This window comes from Ruditapes philippinarum, unplaced genomic scaffold (genome assembly GCF_026571515.1).
Source record: "Ruditapes philippinarum isolate M1 unplaced genomic scaffold, ASM2657151v2 ctg261_1_1_1_1, whole genome shotgun sequence".
In the NCBI taxonomy this organism is placed as follows: domain Eukaryota; kingdom Metazoa; phylum Mollusca; class Bivalvia; order Venerida; family Veneridae; genus Ruditapes; species Ruditapes philippinarum.
In genome coordinates, this window is record NW_026857651.1 from 3336 (window position 1) to 30553 (window position 27218).

The 27218-nt window shown below is 30.9% G+C and overlaps 1 protein-coding gene across 2 annotated transcripts; it reads left to right on the top strand.

Moving 5' to 3' along the window:
- The first annotated feature begins 5243 nt into the window (after positions 1 to 5243).
- LOC132750503 (snRNA-activating protein complex subunit 1-like) lies at positions 5244 to 26108 on the top strand. 2 transcript variants are annotated; one of them, XM_060740501.1, is made up of 11 exons: positions 5244 to 5518; positions 10600 to 10728; positions 11828 to 11968; positions 13368 to 13472; positions 13992 to 14113; positions 14981 to 15029; positions 18512 to 18547; positions 19064 to 19169; positions 20088 to 20201; positions 21405 to 21500; positions 23300 to 26108. In XM_060740501.1, the coding sequence occupies exons 1-11, from the start codon at positions 5330 to 5332 to the stop codon at positions 23797 to 23799; spliced, it is 1587 nt and encodes a 528-aa protein (XP_060596484.1). In that variant the 5' UTR covers positions 5244 to 5329; the 3' UTR covers positions 23800 to 26108. The 2 variants fall into 2 exon arrangements, with proteins under 2 accessions (XP_060596484.1, XP_060596485.1); XM_060740502.1 differs by having other exon boundaries at positions 23303 to 26108.
- Positions 26109 to 27218: the final 1110 nt, after the last annotated feature.

Consider the following 27218-nt stretch of genomic DNA (forward strand, 5'->3'; position numbering starts at 1 on the left):
ATCCTATCCCCCACCCACCCCCGAAAAAGAAAGATAATTTATGGTTTATATGTTAAGATAATTTATGGTTTATATGTTTAAGTAGCTGTTAGCACTGTCAAATTATCGGACTTTTTGTGACGTACAGACATCTTATCGCACCAAAACCCGACGTATACATAAATATTTTGACAACAATACGTAAATATATATCTTAGCACAGTAGTTTCTGCTACCAGCTCAATAATGAGTATTGACGTACTTTGTAAGTAGAAATAGCAAAACACATTTACTATACTGGCTTTAATCTTATGACTTTGTCACGGACACAAATCAGTAACTGCCAAGTTACCTTCACTAACTTTTTAGCTTTTAGCTCACCTGAGCTTGCTCCACTCTGTACAAATAAGCTACCTGAGTGAGCAAATGGTCACTCGTATGAATGTGACCTGGCTCTGTTATGGTGGCCTCTTTTAGGGTCATTAGTCCTGTTAGTTTTGTAAACGTCTATAGTAATGCTTAGCATACACTCTTACGTTAGATTCATATGTTTTCCCATACACGTTAACATATAATAATAAACCCTAAGAGTAGCCCATTGGTTATAATTTATTTAACTTAAGCAGAGGACAATATAAGATAAGGTTGTGCTTTTACAAGTGTTGGAGCATTATAGTTTTCAAGTAAAATATCTTTGGCAGACAAGTTACTTCATTATATTAGAGAAAAACTAAATTAAATAAATAATCAATTTCACAGAAGTTCATCAGACAAATTGCTACAGCCAAAAAAAATTGTTTTGGTTGGGGTTTTACATCACGCCAACACAATTAATGGAAATATAGAGACTTTCAAGCTTTATTGGTGAATTATTTCAGGCATAAAGTATACAGACATTTCTTCTCTTGATTGTTTTATATTATTTTTATATTCAGTGTATTTGCAAACTAAGTTTATTGTTCTTATTGTTTATTGATCAGACGTGGGCAGCAAATAATGATTTTTTATTTTAGGAAACAATTGTCAAATTGTACTAAGTTACAATTTGCAATCAAAATGTTGAAAGTTTGTCAAGATCTAATTATCATATATTTCTCAATAAGGTACGAAGAAAATACATTCACTATAGGTCGCAAATAACTTGATAATATTCGCCGATAAAAGGCGTTAAACCTGTGTAATAATTCTGTACCATATAAGAAAAAAACACATTTTCTGGCGTTACCGCGAAGCACAATTCACGTACATCGGCGTTACCTCATAAAAACGGCTTGAATCACATTTTATCAGTTTATTTTCAATTTTCTATATCACAAGAAGTTAGGTTTATGTCACTTGCCTACCGAAAATCGAAATTATACGGTATAATATGCATTGTTGTACTTATAAGAGCCGACAAAAAGCCAAAATCTCGCTCAAAACGGTGGTCAAGCCATCATTTTCACGAATGATCTTGAAAAGTAAACAATTTCGTGGAAATAATCTTGATGAGGGATAAAGAGTTATATCTTTGCAGCCGTATGCGGCTATTGATTTTTTTCAGTTCGGTTATATAAAAAATATGTTGGCCAGTTTTCTTACCGCGTTGGAAATCCTGTCAGGTATCCGCCATTTATTGCACAATTCTGCGTTACTTATTGCACGAATCGTGCGTTATTTTCACATTCCGGCGTTACTGGATATGCACGGTATTCTCACTTTTTTAGACTAGCTGAAAAAAAGGATTGAGTGTCTATCGCTGTCTATTCATCAACAACCAATAGAAAGCAATGTTTAATGAAACATTAGATTTCATCTATAACAGCACTTTTTGTCATTTACCCCGTCTGGAAAAAATAATTGTATGCTTGTATGTATGAGTGGAAACTTAATAATGATAAGTCTTTTAAAAAAAAAATGACCTTGGGAATTACTCGGAATTGGGTTGTTGAAGGAGGCTGACTATATGTCTGAAATAAGAGCAAATCCCTGAACTCCGTTATTCGAAACTGTTTCTCTTTTATAAGAATCATATACATATTTATAAAGGTATTATACTATATGAATTACACACACATATGATATAAAACATATGTTCTTTGAGTCATTGTAAATATATTAAAAGCAATTAAATGATAATTTTCATAGAAGAAATTAGTACTAAATTGTCTTAATAAAAGCAAATTTAAATAAAAGTAATCGATTTATATCAAGTTTTTAGCAATTCTGTAAAGAAAGTGATTTTCTAGCAGAATAATGATATTTTTATTTCTCAATCCTATATAACATTATTAATGAATAATGAATAAAACACGAACAACAAAGAATGAAAACCATGAACAGATTTCTTTTAATAATTTTGCTTACCTGAAATAAAATCAAATCCCTGAACTCAGATATTCGAAACTGCCGATTGCAGGGTGCGGTTATCGGACAGTTGTGCCGAATTTGGAAGCCTGGATGTAATGCTTGACCAATGAACAGAAGCAACATGTTGTGAGTACCAGGTAATGTATGTGGGGAGGCAATTTGTAGATAAATTATTAAAGGAGTAAATTATGAATGAACAGAATATATGATAGTAAGTGTATATGAGCCGTGTCACGACAAAACCAACATAATGCATTTGCGACCAGCATGGATCCAGACCAGCCTGCACATCCGCGCAGTCTGATCAGGATCCATGCTGTTCGCTTACAAACCCTATAACAAGTAGAGAAACAGATGCCGAACAGCATGGATCCTGATCAGACTGCGCGGATGCGCAGGCTGGTCTGGATCCATGCTGGTCGCAAACCCATTATGTTGGTTTTGTCGTGACGCGGCTCATATATGTTTGTTTAGAAGGCCGCCAATGTATGAGAAAAATGTATTAATAAAGGAATATATTATACTTAAGAAAGAAAAATCTATCAAGAAATAGTCCTGTTAAATTGTTAAATGAAATATACAATATTGCTACACTGTATTATAAGGTTCAGCGGTTGTGATAGTTTCTGTTTATTTTGTTACATCTTTTCTTTGAGGTATTCATACTTTGAAATATTATACTATATATATATACAAATAAACAAACTTATATGTGAATATTTATAGCAATACAAAAAAAGAAGAAAAAACAACAACAAAAAAGCTGGACAAATCTAAGAATTTAATCAAGGATCAAGATCATTTGTTTGGTGTGCACTGCATAACTCCGAGTATATACTCGTACACACTATATATATATGTCGGCAATTGACCAAATTGACTAACAGAGTGTTTATGACTGGACACTCAGAAGGGGACAACATAGCTCCAATTAACAAAGATTTAGTGACCTTATTTTTGTTTAACCAGCTTTTTGAAGATAATATACTTTTTGTTTTGATAGAAAAAACAACAAGGCAGGTCATCTAGCCCTCAGCCACCCCCCCCCCCCCCCCCGACGCGTGGATCTGTGCTTGTGGAAAAACAATTTATCAAATATCTGTAACATGATTGAAATTTAGAGTGGATAATCAGTGTATCTATGGCATGTTAAAGGTTGCGATAATTAATAAATTAATTTTTTGTTCTATATCCAATATTTATATTGTATAACTCTATTTTTATATTCTATACCATAACATTTATTCAATCCTGCTGAATATTTGTTCATCATAAAAAATATTTGTGTGCGATAATTTTCTATATGTATATTCTATATTTGAAAATATATATTGTATAATTAAAATTTCCAGATGAATTGTGGTAAAAACCGTTATAAGCGCAGTTATAGCCTTGTTCCTCTGAAAAGAATTTAGATGTTGCAGTTATTGTTATTGTTGCAAAATTAATAATTATGTCCTTATTTTGAAGAACCTTACGTAATGTAATTAACACACACACAAAATATAATACTCGTACACAAAAATGACAAATTTTCATGTATTTTGAATGTTTTCCGGAATATAATCGTTCTGAAAGTCAAAAAGACCCAGACATGCATTAAGGGTTTAGTGCCCCTATCAAAGTAAAAAATTTAAATAAAGATATGGGTTTATTTTCACAAAATTGAAAGTTTTTTTATTAATATTCCATGCCTTTCACTCATTTTTCACATCACTAACAGAAGGGACTGGAAAATTTGTTTTTATAGATTTGCTGCATGGCAATGCTCTTGGGGATGTTCGTACCTTCGGAAAATTTTCCCCCGAGGCAACAATGGACATCAAAACAGTCTTTTTCCGCAAAGGGGAAATTTAAAATTCTCTGTATAAACCTTTTTGTGGAGTCTCATTTTTTAATAAATTTTTAAACATAGAAAAATACAAAACCCCTATAAACACATTATTTCTAAAATTTTTTTATTTTTTGCCGATTTTGATAACAAAAATTTGGGGAGTCTGTTTATACCAAACATGTTTATGTGCGTGAGGCATTCAACTTTGTAATGAGATAACTTAAATATTTCGAATGAAAAGTTGAGAACAAAAATGTGTAAGACAATATTTTATTGGGCTACAAAATTGACATAATACGCATTGAAAAATATTTTGAGGAAGGTAAATGATCGTGCGATACTACATTTTAGCTGTGAATACGAAAACGTTTTTTTCACTAAACATTTAAGCTGTTGTGTTTGTATTAAAGTCATGCAGATCATTTTAAAGAATATTTTCCTTGGTTATATCTCACGTTAAGTTATGGTGAAACAAAAGAAAAATAACAAAGAAAAAAACTAAACTTGTTACATAAGGAAATAAAACCCATCTTTTTTACAAAAGAGACACCTGGCTATGTTTTGTTTTTCTATAAGCAAATAACTTTTGAACTAATTAATCAGTGTACACGTTAGACTTTGTGCTATATTTCTCTTACATTCAATATTTGTACTTGATGTTATTTTCACAACTTTATATAAAGACAATAGTACTTAATATAGTACAATTAATTAGCTTAAATATCCCCTAAATCCTTGGTAAAAGCACATAGCTATATTTGATATATAAGTCTCTTGCGATCCTTGTGCCAAAAACCAGCACTCATAATAAGCCATGCAAGATACTCCCAGGTCATCCAATATAAAATTCATTGCACCCATTGCATATTAATTAATACATACATTTTTATATGTAGATCTACAATTATTATAATATGGAATGTTTTCTCTTTAATTTTAAAAGACTTTCCCTATATTATATGATCACATGCTGTACACTCTTTGACCTTAAGCGCAATGAGTTTTTGTTTATAAATAAAAAAAAATGAAACAATCGCAACTGTCAATCTTCGGATAAAATATTCAAATACCTACGCAGTTGTCTCCCTTTGATTACAGAGACGCTTACAGACATTGATGATAAATAGGTAAAAAATAAATAAAATTGGAGCATTTTCAGATTTTAAAATGGTCAATGGTCCAAAAATAAAGTATCCATATCAACCTGCAATAGGTGTGAAAACGGATTTTGAAAATTTGCTTCAGAAGTTTTCTTCTGCAGGCACTGTACGCTATGAAAAGTTTGCAGAATGTTGGAGAGAATTAAACATGTCCTGCTACTGCGCTGGGAGACAAACAATCAGAGAAGCAAAAGAGGTTTGTTGATATTTTTTCAGTTCATAATAAATTCATAAAGTATGTTACGGATGAGCAGTGAATTAGTATATCGCGAATATATGTGACATAAAAAGATGTGCCTGTATATTCGGATAGACCAATTTCGTATAGTATTGTTGGATCTTGGTTACAGGGCTTTTTTGCACTATATAATAGCTGCTTTATAAAGGCCCCTGTCCAAAAATAAGGAGGATCTTTAACAAATCCAAAATGCTGGCTTCACAAATTGTAACAATTGAAAGAAAATTATGTTTCATACCCGTACGAAAAAGATAGCAGGATTCCGCCTAATATAAGCAGGAAAACGCTTAAAATTTCCGTGTATATAAGATTTTCCTGCTAATTTAAGACGGACACGGAATTTTGTAAAAAATCCTGCTAAGCAATTTCATATTCCGCCTAAGGCTTAGGCGGAAAATATGGGATGAGCAATAATTTAGACGGGTTTTAGGACTTAGAATTTTGTCAGTTATTTGTTAACAGGAATTATGTACTTAGACTTTCTTGTTAACCAGAAAATTGAAACTTAGAAATTTTACTAGATAGATTTCTGAATTTGGATTTGGATGAAATTTCTGCAGATGACAGGTATATTAATAATCGAATTCGATTATTAAGTGATGCACAACAATTATTTTGCTGCTTTTATTCATTGTTGATTTTCAAAACTAAAATATTGTTGTGGAAACAAACTAAAATTTGTACAAACATAAATATATATAATTATTAGTTGATAAAAAAAACTCTACAACAAAACTAAAACTTAACAAACATATTATATAATGATGTTGTGATGACTTTTGCATAGAATATATTTCACTTTGTTAAATTTGGGTAATAAACTAAACTCATATATTAAGCTTTTTAATGTAATATAATTAAAGTTTGAGTAATATCCTGAAAATTTTCTTATCAACCGGATAAAACCGCATAAATAAATACTGCCCTCTAGTACCACTCTGCTATGATTTAACACCACCGACCTGATTAACACACAGGTCAGATCGTAAATTCTGCTACAGTCCAGATTGGGTTCCATGCGATTTTTTGGGGGGAAGCAACAGTTACTTTGTACATTTTATATGATGAGTCTGTTCAGAAGGACTTTGCAAAGTTTTTTTTAAAGATATTTATTATGAATTTTGGATTCTTTTTTCCATTTATTTTCTGGTATTTTTATATAATTGTGAAAATAAAACGATGGGTTGGATTATCCCTGTTTTACCATCATATCATGGACTTGTCCATAATTTGAAATCTATAGGAAATATGGGTCAGCAGAAGCTTAGACAGTGGAAATAAAGCAAATAACAAAGGATTTATTGATAGTTAAAAATTGTGGTGATAATATATAAGCAATTTTTGAGATAATATTTTGTTTAAAGTGTAAGGATTGAATATTTTTGAATTTTTCAAAAAGAAAAAAATAAGACTTATAGCCTTGTGAATGAAATGACAATAATCTGGATATGCGGCAGTTGTAAATGAATTTTGAATGCTACATTGACCTTGGATAAGAAGATAAATACCAAATCATAAAAATTCAGGTAAGTAACTTTTGGATACATTTAAACAATGAAATTATATTTCAAATAAATAAAATAATTTTGCATTAAGTTTGAAGAGTAAATTTGTAACACTAAGTTTGGTTGTATGAATTATAGTTTAAATGCATGTAAATTATAACTGCATACAATGACAAGAACAATAATATAAGATATTAGTGGTGGCAGTGTTTTACTGATGACTGTTTTGTGTTTTTCAGGATATGTCTCAAGCTGGTGTAAAAAGAATGGGAGGGGAGGAGTAACGGACAAGGATATTAACGATACCATAAGTTAAAGCAGATCAGATATGCTTGGAATAAAAATGAAAACAACTGGCTGAACAAAAAAACATTTACAGTGAAATAAAATGAAATAATTTGCCATGGATTAAAACAATACAATAGCAGTGCAATAAAAAATATAACTCGTGTTTTCTGTTTTGTGTGTGACTCTTTTACGTACTGTACATGCACCCTAATGTAGAAAACATTATGGTAAAGCTCACAAAAATAACTTAAAAGCTTTGTAATTGTGATCACCTATTGTCTGTCTGCAATTTTGGATTCCAATTATTCTTTAATGCAGCTAAAAAATAATGTTGTATCCATCCATAATTCAGCTTTATTAGTGTACTATCACAAAATTGAATAACTTATTTCCTTAGGCGGATTTTTTGCTAGTATTCCTTAGGAAGAATTTTCTCCTGCTAGTGATTTTCTAAGTAGGTATTTTTTTCCTGGTTAAAATATTTTAGGCGGAATTTTTTCCGGCTAAGAATTTTCCTAAGGCGGAATTTTCTCCTGCTAGTGCTTTCTTTAAGCTGAATTTTTTCCTGGTTAAATTTTCTAAGGAGGATTTTTTTCCTGCTACCCTAACTGTTTTCCTCCTAAGAAAATTTGCATATTTCGCAGCGTATTCCTGCTTATAGGAGGAATCTGTGATATGTAAACCTGAAATGCCTTAGACGGATTACGCCTAGTAGCTAGGCGGAATTTCTGCTTTTTTCAGGGCGGAAGTTTTCGTACGGGTAGTCTAATGTTGAGGGAAAGATCGGCGGCACGAAATACCCAAATATACCCAAATACACCCAAATATACCCAAATATAGCAATATTTAATTTTGTTTGTATAAAATATAGATTATAATGAGAAATAAATAAATATTTATAAAAATAATATTACTTTGTCTGCTTTAACTTTCATTCACTCCATTGAAATGGGCAGTTTATATGTCAGAGCAACAGATAAGCTTTAAAAGTGAATTGGGTATTACTCCATCATTTCCTTTGGAATTGGGTATTGGCTCCATTTAATTGGGTATTCCAAAACTCGATACCCTATGATTTCAAGAGCAATTGGGTATTCAATTATGAAGATATGAATTTTATGGTTTCAATATCAATAAAATTAAATTTAGATATCTTAACTGTTTTAAAAAGAAAATAGGATTAACAATTTACTAGAACTTTTCACAATTGTTTTATTTTTATATAAAATGCTCATGTTAAATTTCATAATATTTTTAACAAGTTCATTTTCTGACTGATTTTTGATTATTTGCGACTGTTTTGTTTCAAATCATTTTCACTTTATACGACGCCATATTGCTTTTCAAAGCGTCTATTGATACAGCTGGGACCTACTTATTGACGGTCTCCTCAAAATCAACGGTCTCTGCCGGTCTGTAAAGACCGTCAACCTGAGTAGACAAATCGACGGTCTCATGCTTAAGTCTGTCTTTGGAGACTGGGGACCGTCGAAGACCGGAGACCGTTGATTAGTTAGCATTGATTCGGGAATATTCGGATATCATGCATATCGATATAATTTGTCCAAAACTACGAGTGTACGACAGATTAATTTTGCGGTGATAAAAATGACAATACGCACGGGTTTTTAAGACAATTGCGTATTTTATTTTTTTTAATGGGTTTTGATACGCATTCTTAAAAAATCAATTGCGTATTTTATAAAATTAATTGCGTAAATACGCAAATACGCACCTTATCTGTTGCTCTGGATGTTGTAAGAAAATAAAGTTGTGACATTTGCTTATCTACTATATAGGTTCTTTATGAATGTACTTGCAATTTTAAATCAAGATATGATATTTGTTGTCTACAATTACATTTTTAAGATGTAATTTTGTTGAAATTTCATATCATATACAAGTGTCCACGTTATTTAAAAAAATAGCTTTAATGGTTCAAAACACAATGATAGGAAAAACTATATTTGGGTATGTTTGAATATATATTAGTGAAAGTGTATATTGTATTCGTGATTAAAACAGCCCTTTTTTAGCATAAAACATTTATTTTTAGTATAATTGGGCAATATTTGGGTATATTTGGGCAATATTTGGGTATATTTGGGCAATATTTGGGTATATTTGGGCAATATTTGGGTATATTTGGGTGTATTTGGGTATATTTGGGTATTTCGTGCTGCCCGGGAAAGATATTCCAATCAGAACCGCAAACATGTATCAGATATTTTTTCCTGCATATTCTATTATATTTTATATTCTTTAACTTTATTAAACAATTTACCGTGGAAATTATGTCATTACACATACATGTAACTATTTTCTCACAACAGCGTAAGAAATTACAATTTCATTCTTAACGGCAAAATTACATCATCCTATGCATGCCATTGTGTAGCATGCGACTTATCTGCCCCCCCCCCCATCCCCACCCACATGCCAGATTATATTTCCAGCACAAACACCTGTCTGATATGCAAGTATAAAATTTCTTGCATCACAAAATAATATTACAACAAGATTATTTGGGGGCAGTGTCTCTTTTAAATACCCTAAAAGAGTCCAAGTAATTTTCAACGGCAATGTATGTTCTGGCTGTAGAAACCAGCGTTATCGCTGTCCGAACAATATTATGAGAAGCCTTTAATAACTTTTCACTTTAAGTCTTATCAATGAAAATTTAAAATTATATCATGAAGTTGAACTTTACATAAAATTTAAAAAAAAAATTACTCCTACTGTTTTTGATGCATTAGATTTATGTATATTACAAGAATTGTATAAGTTTTCATTGTGTATATATGAATAGTTAGCCATTAAAAGACATTTTTCTCATATGAAAATGTAGGAATCTTTCTGGGAGAATGTTAAATAAAAAGTATATACAAATATAGATATTCAAATTTTACCTATAAAAGATAAACAAGATAAATGCAAAAATGCCCAAACCATATACAATTTTAATCCAAATGAATATTTTTTTTTCTAAATAAATATAAAGTGGGATGAATTGTCATTAAAATTTGGCAAATCATCATTAAAATAAAAGTGGGACGAAACATCACTTAAGTTGGGTGAGTTGTTATGTGTTGAATGGTTGTATTAGTTACCTGCTGGGTAGTTGGGAGTTTCTGACTTAAGACAGGCATCAATAACAGTTGCCGTTAGACCCAAACAGTGTCAGTGCAAATTTCTTAATCCCAAAACAATGTTAATGATGTTATGATGTATAAATTTTTGTTGCAGTTTGTTGAGCAGTGTTTCAATATAGCATCGCAGTTCTGGTTACCACCGTCATCGTTTCTTGTGAGAGCAGGAGCACTTTACCTTTTATATGGACTTTATAACTATCAGCTGGTTCAACCAAAAGTAAAAGTATGGTTCATTTTACGTTCTTTAAATACATACATTTAATTCTTCTGGTGGTATTTCTTGTCTTAAAGACCCATTATGCCTCAGAAATCATTTTTATTTCTCAAAAAATTTCCATTTTTGCATCTTGTTACAGTTTTCAAAATAAGAAATGCCACATAGGTAACTATCTTTGATTTCTTTTGCTGGGTATAATCATAGTGAACGGTTATTTTGTATTGAAAACAAACTACTACTTTGTTAACATTTTGCTATCTTTAATGACAGATTACTGCATATTCTGTGAAACTTTCTTCAGTCATTTAACGTCTAACATGCCCTAAAATCCATTATTTAAACAGTACTTAACACATTTGACATTTCTAATGTTTGAAACATATATATTGATGCAAATTTATTGAAGATCTGTGGAGTTACAGCTCCTGATTTAACAAAAATCTAGACATTTTAGACTTGGATCACTGTCTTGTGTAACTTTTAAACTATAAATATTATCTTTACTTGCACTAGCCATTGTACAGATTTTTGTGTCAAAACAGTGAAATGTTAGGGCATCCCTATCCTATGGACTCATTTCTAGTTGCCAACATACATGTACATGTAGTTAATGATTTATTTCATCCACCTTATTCTAAATACCTTTTCTTTTTCAAGTGCGGTTTTTAAGAATGTATTCTTATTAAGTATTACTTCAAGGAGGTCTTGTTAGTTAGTTATAACTTTTGACTCAACTGAGCTTAAACTTAAGTACTTTCATGAAACGCACAAAAAGGTACTTACTCAGTTGAGTAGGTTATTCGACTTAAGACATAATTTGAGTTATATTATGAGTAATAACTTAAGATTCTTTGTGAAACCGGGGCCTGTTCATATTTCATTATCAACTTATGGTAATTGTGCACACTTTTTACATACAGCTTTTCTATGCAATTGTTTTAAAGGTTAATGTGATAAATGAATCTTGTAGTTGTTACTACTAGTAACTTAAAACTTACCATAGGATCATTTGTAGGACTTGTTCAATATACCTTTATGAAACAATATATCCAGTAAAGTCTAATATGTGTATATTTTTTCAATGTTTGCTATTATTTTTATAAAGATCCGAGCCACACCTGATCAATGGAAGGAAATAGTCGAGTTCCAGAAAGAAGCTCGAGAACAACAGCATCTGGATCTGGATTTTGTCTTCCAGAAACTGTTGTTGGAAAAAGCATTTCAGTTTGTTGCTACTCCTGAAGAGGTTTGTTTTATGGCCTTTACTCTGTGTATTCTCATTTAGGTATTGTTAGTGCAACTTTAGCTTAGAAGTTAAGATTTCTTGACTTTGAGTGCTCGCATTTAATTTATCTATTTGAATTAGGTTATGCTGGTGCCTTCCAGGTCAGGGTTTCCTCATATTATATATGTGACTGCAGACTGCAATAATTAATGGAGAGTCATATGCAGTACTTTTTCATCACCATGTTTATGTGAAATCACCATGTGTTTAAAAAAACAACAAAAAAACACACATTCTTACACAAAAAAACTCCAATTATATCATATTGAATAAAATGCTTTTCCACCTTTTTGAAGGAGAATGGGATGTGGATCAGTGTTGTGTTGGAGTCAGTGTAAGACTGTGGAAGTGTAGAATGTATCTTTCTCATTATCTCTTCATTATTCATTCTTCAGGATGAAAAATGTATATCGCTGTCCTATAACTTTAAATCTGGCATGATTTCTACTGAAATATGGCCCTTTTTTGTATTCAAATAGAATTCCTGGCTATGATAATTCATACCAGTGACCAGTGTTACTATAGGCTATGGCAGTATTCACCTGAAATTTTACATTCATAAATACTTAAGGAAATTCCTACAATTATGATTGTAAATACTTTTGTTTAACTACATGTACTTATGTGAGAAATTTATTAGAGATATATGTAATGGTAAGTTTTGTTGGAGGCAACGTAGTGTATTGAATAACTCACCAGTATAAAGTACCATATTTATTTGCATGTAAGACAGACCTATTATGACAGGGGTAATTCTTTTATTTGGTTGTCTGATCGCTGCAGGTTTGACCAAAACCCCCATTTTTGTCCCTTTTGCACTATCAGTCATAATTTATAGAGACTAAATGTGCTGTGAATTCACTTATTTTTTTGCGCATGGACTTTTTTTGTTTTGTGCTTTAACATTCCTTTGGGTTCTTTAATTTGTTCTTAAATTTGTGAATTGTCTATTTTTGTTGTAGATAATATAATGCAATTAAATGTTACAGCTGACAAAATGAAGTTCGTGAGGATTCTTAATTTCGTGGATTGATCTATCCATGAAAACCAGGGGTTTATATGTGGAGTTGATTCTGCTTATCTGAAATAATGCAGGGAGGGGAACCTGAGGACTGGTTCCACCAGTAAAGCTGGAAAAATTGTCATATGACCTTTGCAGTGTTTTGGCAGGACTGAAAACCAACACCTAAACCTCCCCAAAGAAAGGCAAAGGTAACATGTCAGTTTTTCATGAATATGAAATTTCCCCCAAACTTGCATTCACACGATAATTGCCATTTTCCCATACAGAAGGCAAAGGCCACATTTTAAGTTCATTTAAAAGCAACCCTACTGATATATGGCTTTTTTTGTTTTACAGGCAGGCCACAAATCAAAAGGTGTTGAAGACAGCAAAATTATTCCCGATAGTATGAAGGAAGAAACTAGCATGTTAGATGAGATCTTTTCAAGCTCAAGTTTAAATGTAAGTATTTTTAGACACAAACATGTGGCTCTTGGATGTCATTATAATCGAAGCATTTTGAAAGTTTTGCTGGAGATTTGTAGAAAAAAGTGGTCAGATTTTGTGTTAAAGACCAACTCCGAATAAAGACCACCCTGTAAATAAACACCACCATTTAACAAGCCTTTTTTTATAAACTCTAAATAATTATATAGAATTTGTGAACCATCAAATATAATGTGATATTCACTGGCAGATGACATATCCCTTCAGTCAATATGATTTTCTGCCGGTGAATATCTCATTATGGTTCACTAGTCAATAATTGTTTTAAATTATAATAGGGAATAGGCTAATTCATCTAGTGAATATTATACTACACCCAGTGAATATGATTTTATAATTTGTTTCTGTTTACTATTGTTCAGACCTATGAGATTGCAGCTATTTTTAGATCATATACATGTAATAAATAGCTTTATACACTGAAAGTTATAAATATTTCTGTTATATACATTTGTGTATATAAATATACTGCAGCAACTGGCGTTGGTACATGACCAGTATCAGAAGATGAAGTTGGCTTTAAATGGGGAAGATGCTTCAGAACCTGACACCTCTTTAAACATCGTACACCCTGACCTTATTAGTGGTATATATAAGTAAGTAACAGTTGAAAATTACATATATCTCTCATGAATTTTAACCAAAACTTCTGAAGGTTTTTACTTCAAATCTTTATACATGTGTTTTTGATTTGATATTTTGAGGTTACTTTTGAAGGCCCCATTACTCTTAACAAGGATTTTAACTGAATTATGAACAATTATGAACTGTTAGTGGTTCACCTTTGGTGTCGCTTTGGTCTGGAATAATGTACGATGGGGCACCTGACTTCTTCCTTAATCAGTATTGCTAGAATGTCACCATATGACCTCTTCTGTGTTATGTGATGCACAACCCTACACAAAAAAAATAAATATATAAATGAAACAGATACTTTAATGTAAGAAAATGTACACAGTTATTAAAAGAAAATAATTTATAGGACTTCAAACCAAAACTTAAATAAAACAAAATTCAGCAGAATAGATAAGTCATATGTCCTGCCCCAAGGGTGGATGTATCAATCTTGTTTAAAGCTGCATATTATCTACATATGAGTCAAAATATTTCAAGAAAATCAATCTTGGGGAAGATGTAATAAGATTTTAAGAAAAGTAAAAATATTCAAGATTCAGGTAATAATTTACATGTTACATGTATGTACAACTAATCATTGATCATTTTGAGCTATTTTTGCATATTTTGACCTCCTTTTGGTTATTTATGTGGATTGTAAGTGCCCCTTGCAATTTTTAGAATACATTCTTTGTTTACATAACAATAATTATTTCAAAATTTTCATGAAAATTAGCAAGAATCTGAAGGCATATTGCTTTAATAAATGATACTTTGAGTGGGACAGGTATATGGATAGCTTATATAGAAATATAGGGTGACTAATGTATATTTTGTATCCATTCCAGAACATTACAGACATATAAAGACAGACAAACTGGCTTTAAAACTCAAACTGTAAGTATTTCCATTTTCAATTTATACTTATAAGTTGTTAATTGTACACAGAAAGAATTTTTTTCATACTCGGTCACATTGAATCTTCAAGAGGTTCAGATAAGCATTTGAACTTAGGAGTATTTCACTGCCAGTTTTGTTTTTGAAAGGGTATTTGAAATTTGCAAATACACATCTTATCGGAGCTCTGAATTCTTCCATCGTTTTTTTTTAATGTAAAAAAAAACACATTGAAAAGATAAAATACTATTTTACTTTAAAGGGATATCTTACAACATTGTTTTAGTTGCATTAAATGCAGTGTTTAAGCTCACTGAAAATAGCAATGTAAATAGTAATGATGGTGATAAGTCCTGAAATTGTTTATTAATTATAAACTTAATAAACAAATAACAATTGAAATTTAATGTATTAATTATAAATATGTTTGAGATACCATATAAGTACTTATTTCTGCGGGCTTAATATTCTGCGATTTTTGTTAAAAAAAGGGGTTTTAAATTTCTGCGTATCTTATTTCTGCGGTGTCATCATTCTTGCATTGATGAGTTTTATTTCTGCGTTTTAACTAAGATACATGAATTTGTACAATATTTACCGATAAAAACAGACAACATTTCAAGATTTGATGATGTAACATTACTTCCATGACTGATAATATAAATTTGTCGTAATCAACATTTATCGGTCAATACACGTTAAAAAAACCCACAAGAAAACGTGCAATGACAAATTTTAATGAATATGAAGTGTGAAAATAAACAATAGCAAAATCGCACGTCAGCACAATATATTGTACAAATACATAAAAGGTATGTTTATAGCAGGTTTGAATGACAATAACAAACAAGGGTCATTTTTAGCTCGACTATACGAAGTATATGGAGAGCTGTCCTACTCGCCCCGGCGTTGGCGGTGGCGTCCGCATCCAGATTTCAGATTAAAGTTTTGGTGCAGTAAAATATTTTTCACTATAACTTTGTCATTTCTTAAGGTATCAACTTCAAACTTCAAATATATGTTCCTTATCATCAACCACATCTTATGTGACAAGGTTCATAACTCTAGTGCCAATATTTTTAGACTTATCTCCCCTTGAACTTAGAATTTTCCTTAAAAAATACTATTTTTTTACGGTTACTTCTTTATTTCTTAAGGGATAAACTTCATACTTCAAATATATGTTCCTTATCATCAACCAGATCTTATGTGACAAGGTTCATAACTCTTGCACCACTATTTTTGGGTTTATCTCCCCATGAACTTAAGAATTTTCCTTAATTTTTTTTATTTTTTACTGTTACTTCTTTATTTCTTAAGGGATCAATTTCATACTTCAAATATATGTACCTTATCATCATCCACATCTTATGTGACAAGGTTCATAACTCTAGCACCAATGTTGCAAGAATTATCTCCCCATAAACTAAGATTTTTTTACTAGAAAAATGTTATTTTTTACTATGACTTTTTTAGTTTTAAAGGTATCTACCTCAAACTTCAAATACTTATTCCTTATCATCAATTACATTTTATGTGACAATGTTCATAACTCTTGAAGCAATATTTACAGATTTATCTCTCTTTGAACTTAGGATTTTCTTTAAGAAATATTATAACTTCTTTACTTTTTAAGGTATCTACTTCAAACTTCAAATATATATTCTTATCATTACACACATGTTGTGTGACAAGGTTCATAACTCTAGCGAGACTATTTCTAGAATTATTCCCCTTGATCTTGGAATTTATGTTAACAATGTTATTTTTTTACAATAACTTAAAACATAATTATACATAATTGATTTTTCTTTCATAGTTTTGTCCTCCTTACTGCGTCCAGTATTTTATTAGTCGAGCTTGGCTGTCTCCTGTGACAGCTCTTGTTGTATCACCTGTCAAACTATAATAATTTTTCTTTAAAACTATTCACACAAAAAAACCCATCAAGCTTGGGGTGAGCGAAAATCATACAAACATGATAATTATTTATTTCAACAAAAAGAACAAGCAAAGTAAGTTTTTTCCCTAAAAAATTATTCACGGATACATAAAGAAAAAATCCCATCTACAAAAGCTGTTAACGATACATGGTAATGTAATTATACTATCCCTTAAGCTGAAATATTTCGACATATAAAATAGGAAAGGCTTAATTTTCTGCAGTTTTTAAATAGCAGAAATAAAATTCCGGCAGAAAAAAGTACTTATACAGTAATCATGATAATGTTTAACCTTTATGTTATTAGCAGCTTAAAAATGCAGATTAGCTAAAAAAATGTTTTAGTAAAATCTAAGAAAGCTACAATATTTAGGAGAATTAAAAAGGTTCAAGATTAAAGTAATAATTTACATGTTATGTTCACTGATGATTGATGTTTCAGCATTTATCACCTCATTTCTAGTTTGTTATTATTACAGTAAAGGCTGTTTTTGAATATTTTGACCTTGTTTCGGTAATTTAAAAGTGAGTTGGCACTGCTGATTGTAATGTGTATATTGCTTCCTTTTGGTTATTTTATACTTGTTTACTTTTAAATACATTTTCAATATTTTCATGAAAATTAACATGAATCTGGAGGCATGCTGCTGTAAATGTCTTAAATGGACTTATCCATCCTTCTGGACAAAACCATTTTTCAGTTTTTACGGAAAATGTTTAAAAATATATACAGACTGAATACTGAACAGTGTAGACCATGGTCAGACAGGATAGGTAACATGGGTAGAATTAATGGATTTTTTGGCATTCGCAATTTAAGGGTAATTCATGCCATGATCCCAGCATACATCTTGTCAACTTGTTCTAGTAGAATTATTGTTGTTTCTTTGAAGAGAGGTTTACAAAAGTAAAGCTTTTTTGTGTGTTATTGAATCAGATTTTGTTGTTGGACGAGAACAAAATAATCTGGAAAATGTCGTTTCATCTGAAACCATGGACAAGTAAAAGTATTTTTAACATTAGGAAAATCTTTAACCTTGGCTTGTTGGTTCACCAGATGTGAGAATCTCTTTTGAGTGCCACAATTTTAATACTGGTACTATTACTGGTTTCACCAGAAGCAGTTGTCAGGACTTGAAGTGCTTGTCTAGGTCCTGGAAAAGAGTTTTGACTTAAGTTACGTAAAAGCATAACAAGAAAAGAGGAAGCAAACATTAAAGAATTGTAGTGATACAATGTCCCCATTAATTTTCATTATTGCAGAAATATTCAAGACTTCAAACCACTTGCCTCTCACCGCTGTGGGTTTGAATCCCTACAGGGACTTTGGATTCTTTCATGTGAGGAAGCTATCCAGCTAGCTTACGAAACGTCTGTGGTTCTATTCAGGTGCCCTTTTGTGCATGAAATAATGCACAGATGGGCACCTGAGGTCTTCCTCCGCCAGTAAAGCTGGAAGATCGCCGTATGACCTATACTGTGTTGTTGTTATGTAAAACCAAATCAAACAAACAAACTAGTTCTGTTTCATTATTTTCAGAAAGATAAGAATGCAGAAGATAAAGAAGATTCAAAGGTTTGTTTTTATTTTATGATTCCTGCTAACAATGGAACAGATACAAAGTGGTACAATAAACATAAATAACAAGTCTCACCTAGTCACTTTCTAATCATATTTTATTTTGGCACGCAAGTATTTATCTAGACTACATCAAATGAAACATTTATCTCAAAAAATCATATACAGTCCTGTCATGTAAAAAAGCTTCAATGGTATCCCTTTAAATAGTTAACAGATAGAAAAATCTAACAACAACACATGAATTTTGATAAATTGTTATTTATCAACAATTCGGCTTTCATGATAATTTTTATTCTTCTTAAATTGTTATTGCTTATAGTCATGTATGTTTAAAAGGTTATAAAGCTTTAAGTAATGTGAAGTTTGAAATAAAATCTTCCAATGCTCAAACAAAATTTAGTTGAAATTAAAGTGTCAACATTTGGTATATTTGTTGTTGAAATTATTTTAATTTTTAAAATAATATTCAAATGAAAACAAGTCACTTTTTTTCTTGCCTTTATTCTTTAGACAAATGAGTCCCAGTCTATCAAAAAGCAGCTGAAACAGAAAGCTTTTGAGCAAGGCACGGTTGGTTACAGAGAGTCATTGCCTGGAAGAGCAGAGGATGATAATGGTTTGCTAATTATATATATCTTATAATACTGCATGTTTGTAATGTGGCTTTTCATTGGATAATCATGATATTTATATAGTTTTATATACAAAGATGCTGTCAATTTAAAAAAAAAGTCACTTTTTTCCCCCAAAAAAAGATGTTTGCGGTATGATAAATTCGTTATAAATATTTCAGACAGGTTATATGACTGTATGTAAACGGTTGTATTCTGTTTAACCCTCTCTTTTTGGCTTGGTGTATATTTACAAACTGCCATTTATATAGGGCCATATAACCTGTTAAAAATCTTTATAACTAATAATATATGGTCAGTGACCTTATAAATATAATATCAGTCTTAAATTTCAAAATGCACAGTCACTAACTGCATCATATTTTAAACAAGTCTCAAGTTGCAGAATAGCTAGAACAGCTTTAAAATAACATAATTTGCAATTCACAAATTTAGGATCATATAAAAACTAGTCTGAAACAGTAGTTTTATATACACCAGTCAGAATATGTAGTTAGAATATGTAGTTTATAAACCAGTCTGAAACTGTAGTGTGTAAACCAGTCTGAAACTGTAGTGTATAACATGTATAAACCAGTCTGAAACTGTAGTGTATCTACCCGTCTGAAACTGTAGTGTATCTACCAGTCTGAAACTGTAGTGTATCTACCAGTCTGAAACTGTAGTGTATAAACCAGTCTGAAACTGTTGTGTATTAACCAGTCTGAAACTTTTGTGTAAATACCAGTCTGAAACTGTAGTGTATAAGTCTGTAACTGTATTGTCTGAAACTTCAAGATATGTACAAAAAAGGCTGTTTCAAATTTAATTATATTAAACACCATATGGCCTTGGTGTGATTTTTTGCTTAAGGTCACTTAAAATTGAAACACAGAAATGACTACTTAATTTACTTTTAACAGAGGGCAGTCAATCAACTGAGGACACTGAACCAGAAGTTAAGTGTGTAGATAATTATGTAGAGCTACACACAACAAAAAGGATAAAGAAGAAAAGATCTTTATATGACAAAGATGGTATGTTCAATATTTAACTCTTTTTCTATGGGATTTTTTACTTTGCCTGAGCACAAATTGCTCAGAGGCAAGCGCTTCCATCATTATCCATTCGATTTTTTTTAAGGTGTTTAAAGCTATATATCTGCTGCAAAAATTATTGTCAGAATTTAAAAAAACAGTAGCCTGCAACCCTGTTGTATCGATCTAGTAACTCATATATTACAAGAGCAATTATAAAAATTTAAACCTTGAATCTTTATTTTGTAAATATTTACATGGCAAAATTCACTGAAATACAGTCTTTAGCTTTGAATATACAGATATTGACAGCCATGTCAAACAGGTTGGAAAATTAGGTCACATCATGATATTGATGCAATGTGGGAATTGCTCTGTAAGTCAAAGACTGGAAAGTCTGAACCATCTTTATGTTAGATTATTTAGTCAGTTAGAGACAAAGATGTCTGTTTTAAAATGTCAACATAAATTTAGGAACTTTAAACAGATAGCAAATGTAACTTTAACTAGAACACACTATTTACAAGTCTATCATGTACAATGATGTTACAAACTGGGAACATGTTTTTGATAATTTTTGCAACAAAAAAAAAAGAAAGTTGGACATGACATTGTTGCAAATGAAATCAATCATTAGGTGGCGCATTTTGCAAAATATCACATGATTTGTAATTAGATCTATGATACAATGGGCTTCCACTTTACTTCCAAAATGCTTGTAATGTACTGTAAACATGATATAATTGCCTTAAAAGCGGATGGCACATGCACAAAATCATTGCTAAACAGATACAACGCTATTTTAAGTAGCAGAAAAATAACTTGTTTCAAAAAAAAAATTATTCTGCTTACATACAAAATTAATGGGTAATAAATAATTCATAACTTTTCCTACCTATACCTCTATTATACATTTACATAAAAGTTATTTGTATTTGTTGTATTGTATATTGTACATTTGTTAAAAAATTGCCAATTATAATCTAGCTATTAATTTACATGGTAATTATGTTGATATGACTGACTTAGATACACTGTACAATAGTAAGAACATAATTACACTAGTATTTTTATCTTAACATGATGTATTTCCATTGATGTGTATTTAAATCATTTTTGATATTAATATAATTATGTATATAATCTCTTTTAAATGTTCCTTTGTTCGATGTATTTTGACGTAATATGTAATTTATATTTCAGAGGGTGAGGATGCACCTTTGGAAATCTCCCAGATAAAAGAATTGTTCTGCATGCCTAATTTGGATGAGGTTATCCCGAAGACTTCTGAAACAACAGGTTTGTTTTAAGATGATATTTTTTAATTGGCAAATCCTTCAGACTAGTAAAGTAAATATGTTCAAACTCATTTAAACTTAAAAAAGTTAAATTTGTATTTCAAGAAATGCATAAATGATCCCAATCTAGACAATATTTGTTTTATGCAAAATATGATTGAACTTTCCATTTTTAGCTTGTGTAATGATATGTATACTGTATGTGTTTGACTCCACCTTCATCTGATTATACATTCTGTTGAGCCTGTAGGCATGGCAGTTTGACATCATGAAAACAGGGAGAGCTGTTGTACTCGCCCAGGCGTCTGCGTCACACTATGGTTAAGTTTTTGTGTGCAAGTTGGTATCGGTTAAACTTTTAAAGAGAATGGCTTGAAACTTCACTCACTTATTTCAGAGCATACTAAAAGTTCACTATCTAGGCCCATTACTCTTACATGCATTTTGACAGAATTCTGGTCCTCAAAGTGCTTAAGCTAGAGTCAACAAATAGATAATCTCATGGAGTGTTCTTGTATTGTCTCCATTCCTTTTTGACCCAGTTGTTTATTATCTCCCTTTGACTATAAATATTACTGTTTATGGAAGCATTTAACCTGTTTGTTTCATGCATAAGTACTGTCTCATAAACCACTGAAAGTTTTTGATTAAAATTTTTGTACTCATGTTTTTGAAATCATAATTGTAGGAACAGCATTTATCTTTCCTGAATTTCATTGAATTGCTTTTCTTGAGCAAAAACTACATGTTGTTGTGTATTACATGTAATGAATGCCATTGTTTCTCTGTTGTTTTTTATGCAAATTGTAGTGAACAGATTTGTATCATTTATTAATTTTAATCAAAGAAGTCATTGACTTTATTTGTTTGTTTTAAGAATTTTAGTCATATTTAGTCATATTAATACTAATATGAATTCCTTTAAGGCAAGTATTTCTTAACTTGATATGGTTTTTCTTCAATTAACTATCAAGCTATTTGAACAATTATTTTTTCTATATTTGTAGTACTTACATAGCTACTGAATCTTTGACCTTCAAAAAATTTTCATGATGACTTGTGTTTTACATATATTTTTACAGTATTTTTATGCACCTTTGGTCCACATGTCTTTAATTGGCTCAGTAACAAATGATTGCTTTTAATAGCCTTGTGACAAAAAATAAAATAATTCAAAGCTCTAAAATATTGTTTTGTTGGTGCATTGTCAACAACAGTTCCCCTTCCCACACCTGCCAGAAATCCCAGATCTGCTCCTGTTGATTACATAAAATCTAATTTATTTAAGAATATGATTAAGATTTTCTTCTTTGTTTGCCTAACATGCAATTTTAACAACAACAAAAGTTTTCAGTTCTTGCTAGTGATATCAATGCTTACAGCACCATGCATCCAGATTTATGCTAATTTTCATGAAAATTTTGAAAATTGTTTTGAAAGTAAAATATTGTGTTACTGCGGTGAAATTGGATTGGACAAGAAAAAAGTAGAAAAAGACAAAAAAGTCATTACTGCGTTAGTTATGCAGTAGAAACATGGTGATAAATACTGACAAGTCAGTCATTAACATAATATTACTTGAATCTTGACTATTTCTACTTTTTTAAAATCCTTGTACATTTTTCTCAATTTAGATTTTGTTGAATATTTTGGTTCATCTGGAGGCATGCACTTTAAAAGATATTTAGAAACTGTAATTCTAGCTTCACTAACCCAAAATTTCCCCATGTGTAAAATGTTTCTTTTTTAAAAATTACTCCTTTATGAAAAAACAAAGGGCCTTTTTTATGAAAAATTTCCCAGCTACTAATACAAGTGAGGATAGTACCAGTAGAGAGGAAAGTGGAGAAATAATGCCCATTGAAACTGATACACAAACAGCTACTCAGACACAGACAGATAGTCCTGAAGAAAAACCTAACAAAGCATCAACATCTACAGGTATTTCTTTTGCACGTAAACAGACAAAAAAGAAAACATATAGCGGTTTTGTAATGAAAAATGATCAAACAAATGAAAAGGAAAGTGTAAAGGAAACTATGAAAAATAAACCTGTTTCTGAGAAAGCAAACAATGTTGCTTCTACCAAAGGTGGTAAAAGGAAAGCAACAAAAGAATTAAGTTTATTAGAGAAGGTGCAGAAACTGAAGGATGAAACAGAAAAGAGCAAAGTCATGGATGAACCAAAGGAGAAAGAACTGACAGCTCAGGAAAAGTTGCAAATGAAGCTTACACAGAGGAAGAAAGAGGCGAGATTAAAATCAACAAAGGGGAATAAGAAGGGCAAAAAGAAATTGTGAGCTAAATGGATGACTGGACTTTATAAAATGTAATATTATGATAAAAAGCATATTCATGCAGTATTGACACAGGGGGAAATTGCCATGTACCAAGTTAATGAAAGATTTGATTTATTGAATGAATAATTGTTGATATGGATAAGGACAGATATCTAAGATAATATATGTAAAGCTAGTGTTTAGAGTGATTGTGTGAAGTTTGTTAAAAATCTGATTTTGAATAATGCCTTCTGTACTTGGATGAAAGAGGAGTTCAAGTTTTAAGACTGTTGCTGATTGAATTCTATAAAATTATGGGGACGTATATAAAAGGTTTTTTTTTCTCAGTTGTTGAGAGCAATTTTGAATCTTTTGCTGTAATTGCAAGTTTGTGTTTTGGGAAAAGAAGAGTAAAGAATTTTTCTGAATTTTAGTTTCAGATGGTTATATGTAGATTTCACTGAATCACAAAAGAATGTTAAAATAATTTAAATCTTTTGAAAATTTCATACTCTGTAACATGTCCTGTTGAAACATCATGATAAAAAGTTTTCAATACAGCTTCAAATAGACAAAACAACCATTTTTAGCTTGTCTGCATCGAAGAAAGAGTCAAGCTGTTATGATAACTGCATTGTCACTTTAGTTGTTCCGGTCAACGTTATCCTGGTTGATTTACTCTTCCAAATACTAGCACATTATTCAAGCATGTTAAAAGTTATCTGCATGAAACTTGGAATATTTGCTAATCTTGACAAGAATCATAATTCTGAAAGCTATATTTCTGGAATAATGCCTATTTTTAACTTAGAATTTACATGTATGTCAAAAGTGTTTATAAATGTTAACAAACAAACTGTGGTCTTGTTTTTACAAAGGCAAAATCCATTGTGATTTTTAGCTTGACTATACGAATATATGGAGAGCTGTCCTACTCGCCCCAGTGTCTGCGTCCATATTTCAGATTAAAGTTTTGGTGCAGTAAAAAATTTTTCACTGTAACTTTGTCATTTCTTAAGGTATCAACTTCATACTTCAAATATATGTTCCTTATCATCAACCACATCTTATGTGACAAGGTTTATAAATAGCACCAATATTTTCGGGTTTATCTCCCCTTGAACTTAAAAAATACTATTTTTTACTGTTACTTCTTTATTTCTTAAGGGATCAACTTCATACTTCAAATATATGTTCCTTATCATCAACCACATCTTATGTGACAAGGTTTATAACTCTAGCACCAATATTTTCAGATTTATCTCCCCTTGAAGTTAGAATTTTCCTTAAAAATATTATTTATTACTGTTACTTCTTTATTTCTTAAGTGATCAATTTCATACTTCAAATATATGTACCATATCATCATCCACATTTTTTTTGTGACAAGGTTCATAACTCTAGCACCAATATTGCAAGAATTATATCCCCATAAATTTAGATATATTTACTAGAAAAATGTTATTTTTTACTATAACTTTTTTAGTTTTAAAAGTATCTACCTAAAACTTCAAATACTTATTCCTTATCATCAATTACATTTTATGTGACAATGTTCATAACTCTTGAAGCAATATTTACAGATTTATTTCTCTTTGAACTTAGGATTTTCTTCACGAAAAATCATAACTTCTTTACTTTTTAAGGTATCTACTTCAAACTTCAAATATATATTTCTTATCATTACACACAGTCATGTTGTGTGACAAGGTTCATAACTAGCGTGACTATTTCTAGAATTATTCCCCTTGATCTTGGAATTTATGTTAACAGTGTTTTTTCATTATAATTTAAAAAATAATTATACATAATTGATTTTTCTTTCATAGTTTTGTCTTCCTTACTGCGTCCAGTATTTTATTAGTCGAGCTTCGCTGTCTCCTGTGACAGCTCTTGTTGTCTGTTGTTTTCACATTTTCAAATACTTATGAAATTATATGGATACTTTGTTAAAATTGTTTCAGAATGAAAAGATGTATATATTACTCCTGTTTAATAAGTATCTGTAAAATCACAAGGGATTTAAATTCATTAATTTCATGAATTTAAATTTTTTTGCTAAAAAGTGGTTAAGTATCTCCAGTGTAAATTTTTTAACAGAATTGAAAGTAGAGAAATTGATGAATATCTAACTTCCAAAATAAGATCAAAATGTTGATATTTGCAAAATCTTGCCTTGTGAAAATATATAATTTTACAGCAGTTATTTATTGTCAAATCATATCGTTGAATGCGTATTTGTATGGCATGCGCAAAGTAGTGTGGTTTGTGTTTTGGCAGTCAGAACTGGAAAGATATAATAAAATACTAATAAAAAATAACACACATCAGCTAAATTGTTTTGTTTGTTCATATTCCACTACTTGTATGTTGATCTGTTGGTAAATATTCTTATTAACCAAGCCATTTCTATTCATATTTAGCTCGACTTTTTTTTTTAAAAAGTAGAGGTACTGTTATAGTCGCGGCGGCGTTGCCGTTTGCATCCGCAAACTTGTACCCTGTATCATAACTTTTCTAGTTCTTGGTTTGTATTGTTGTCTTCATACTTTTGCCACAACAACCCTTTGGGACAAGACCTTTCAGTAGACCACACACTAACCTTGACCTTTCATCCTATAAATGACCTTGACCTTTCAAGGGTTTAAAAAAGTCCAAAAAATTTTTGCTTTTTCTTGCTATTATTGGCTGTAACTTTGGGTTATGTTTGAATGGAATTCAAACTTGAACATAATAATCTTCAAGGGATTATCCCTTAAAAAAATAACCAGAAAGACCTTTTTTTTTTTGGAAAAAAAAAAAAAAACCCCTTTTCACTCATAAATTCACATGACTTTTTGAAGGTCAAATTATTATTGAAATTTTCATTTTTTTGCTATATTGGCTTAAAAACCTTTGTATTTTGAATTTGGATTGTCTCTCCAAGCATGAACATGATAATCTTCAAGGAAACCCTTTAAAAATAACCAGACATATATATAAATTTGAGCCTTATAATTATATAATATACAAAAATATATAGACAAAAAACTAATGTGACAAGGGACAGACCGATTAAATTTAATAAAAAAGGAAACGTTAAGATTTTTGCGCAAAAACCCTTTTTTTTGTTTGCTTTTAGAAAAAAGTAAAAATTCGAGCGTTTGCCCCTGGTCCCGGCGGTTGTTAAGTTTGCTCTTTGTTTTAGCTCTATGGAAAACTTTTTCCAATTAAAAATTATTTCATTGGTTAATTAATGCGAAAGCTAAGGGGGCAAACATCTACAAATTTACGGTCAAACTAGGTTTATCATACGAAGAGGTAAATATTTAATGCCGTGCAGGCAGGCAAAACCCATATATCAGAATTCGGTGTTCGGACCTAGAGCCCCAACCACGGAGATAAGTGAAATTCAAACTTGAGGATACCTGATCTATGTATCTGCGGCGGATACAATTTAT

What these genes read in the sequence shown, in the direction of transcription:
- LOC132750503 (XM_060740501.1), top strand. Translation starts at nt 5,330, where the DNA reads ATGGTCAATGGTCCAAAAATAAAGTATCCATATCAACCTGCAATAGGT. An exon ending in CAATCAGAGAAGCAAAAGAG is followed by an intron (nt 5,519 to 10,599) that starts GTTTGTTGATAT and finishes TTTTTGTTGCAG; the next exon opens with TTTGTTGAGCAGTGTTTCAA. An exon ending in TTTCAAGCTCAAGTTTAAAT is followed by an intron (nt 13,473 to 13,991) that starts GTAAGTATTTTT and finishes AATATACTGCAG; the next exon opens with CAACTGGCGTTGGTACATGA.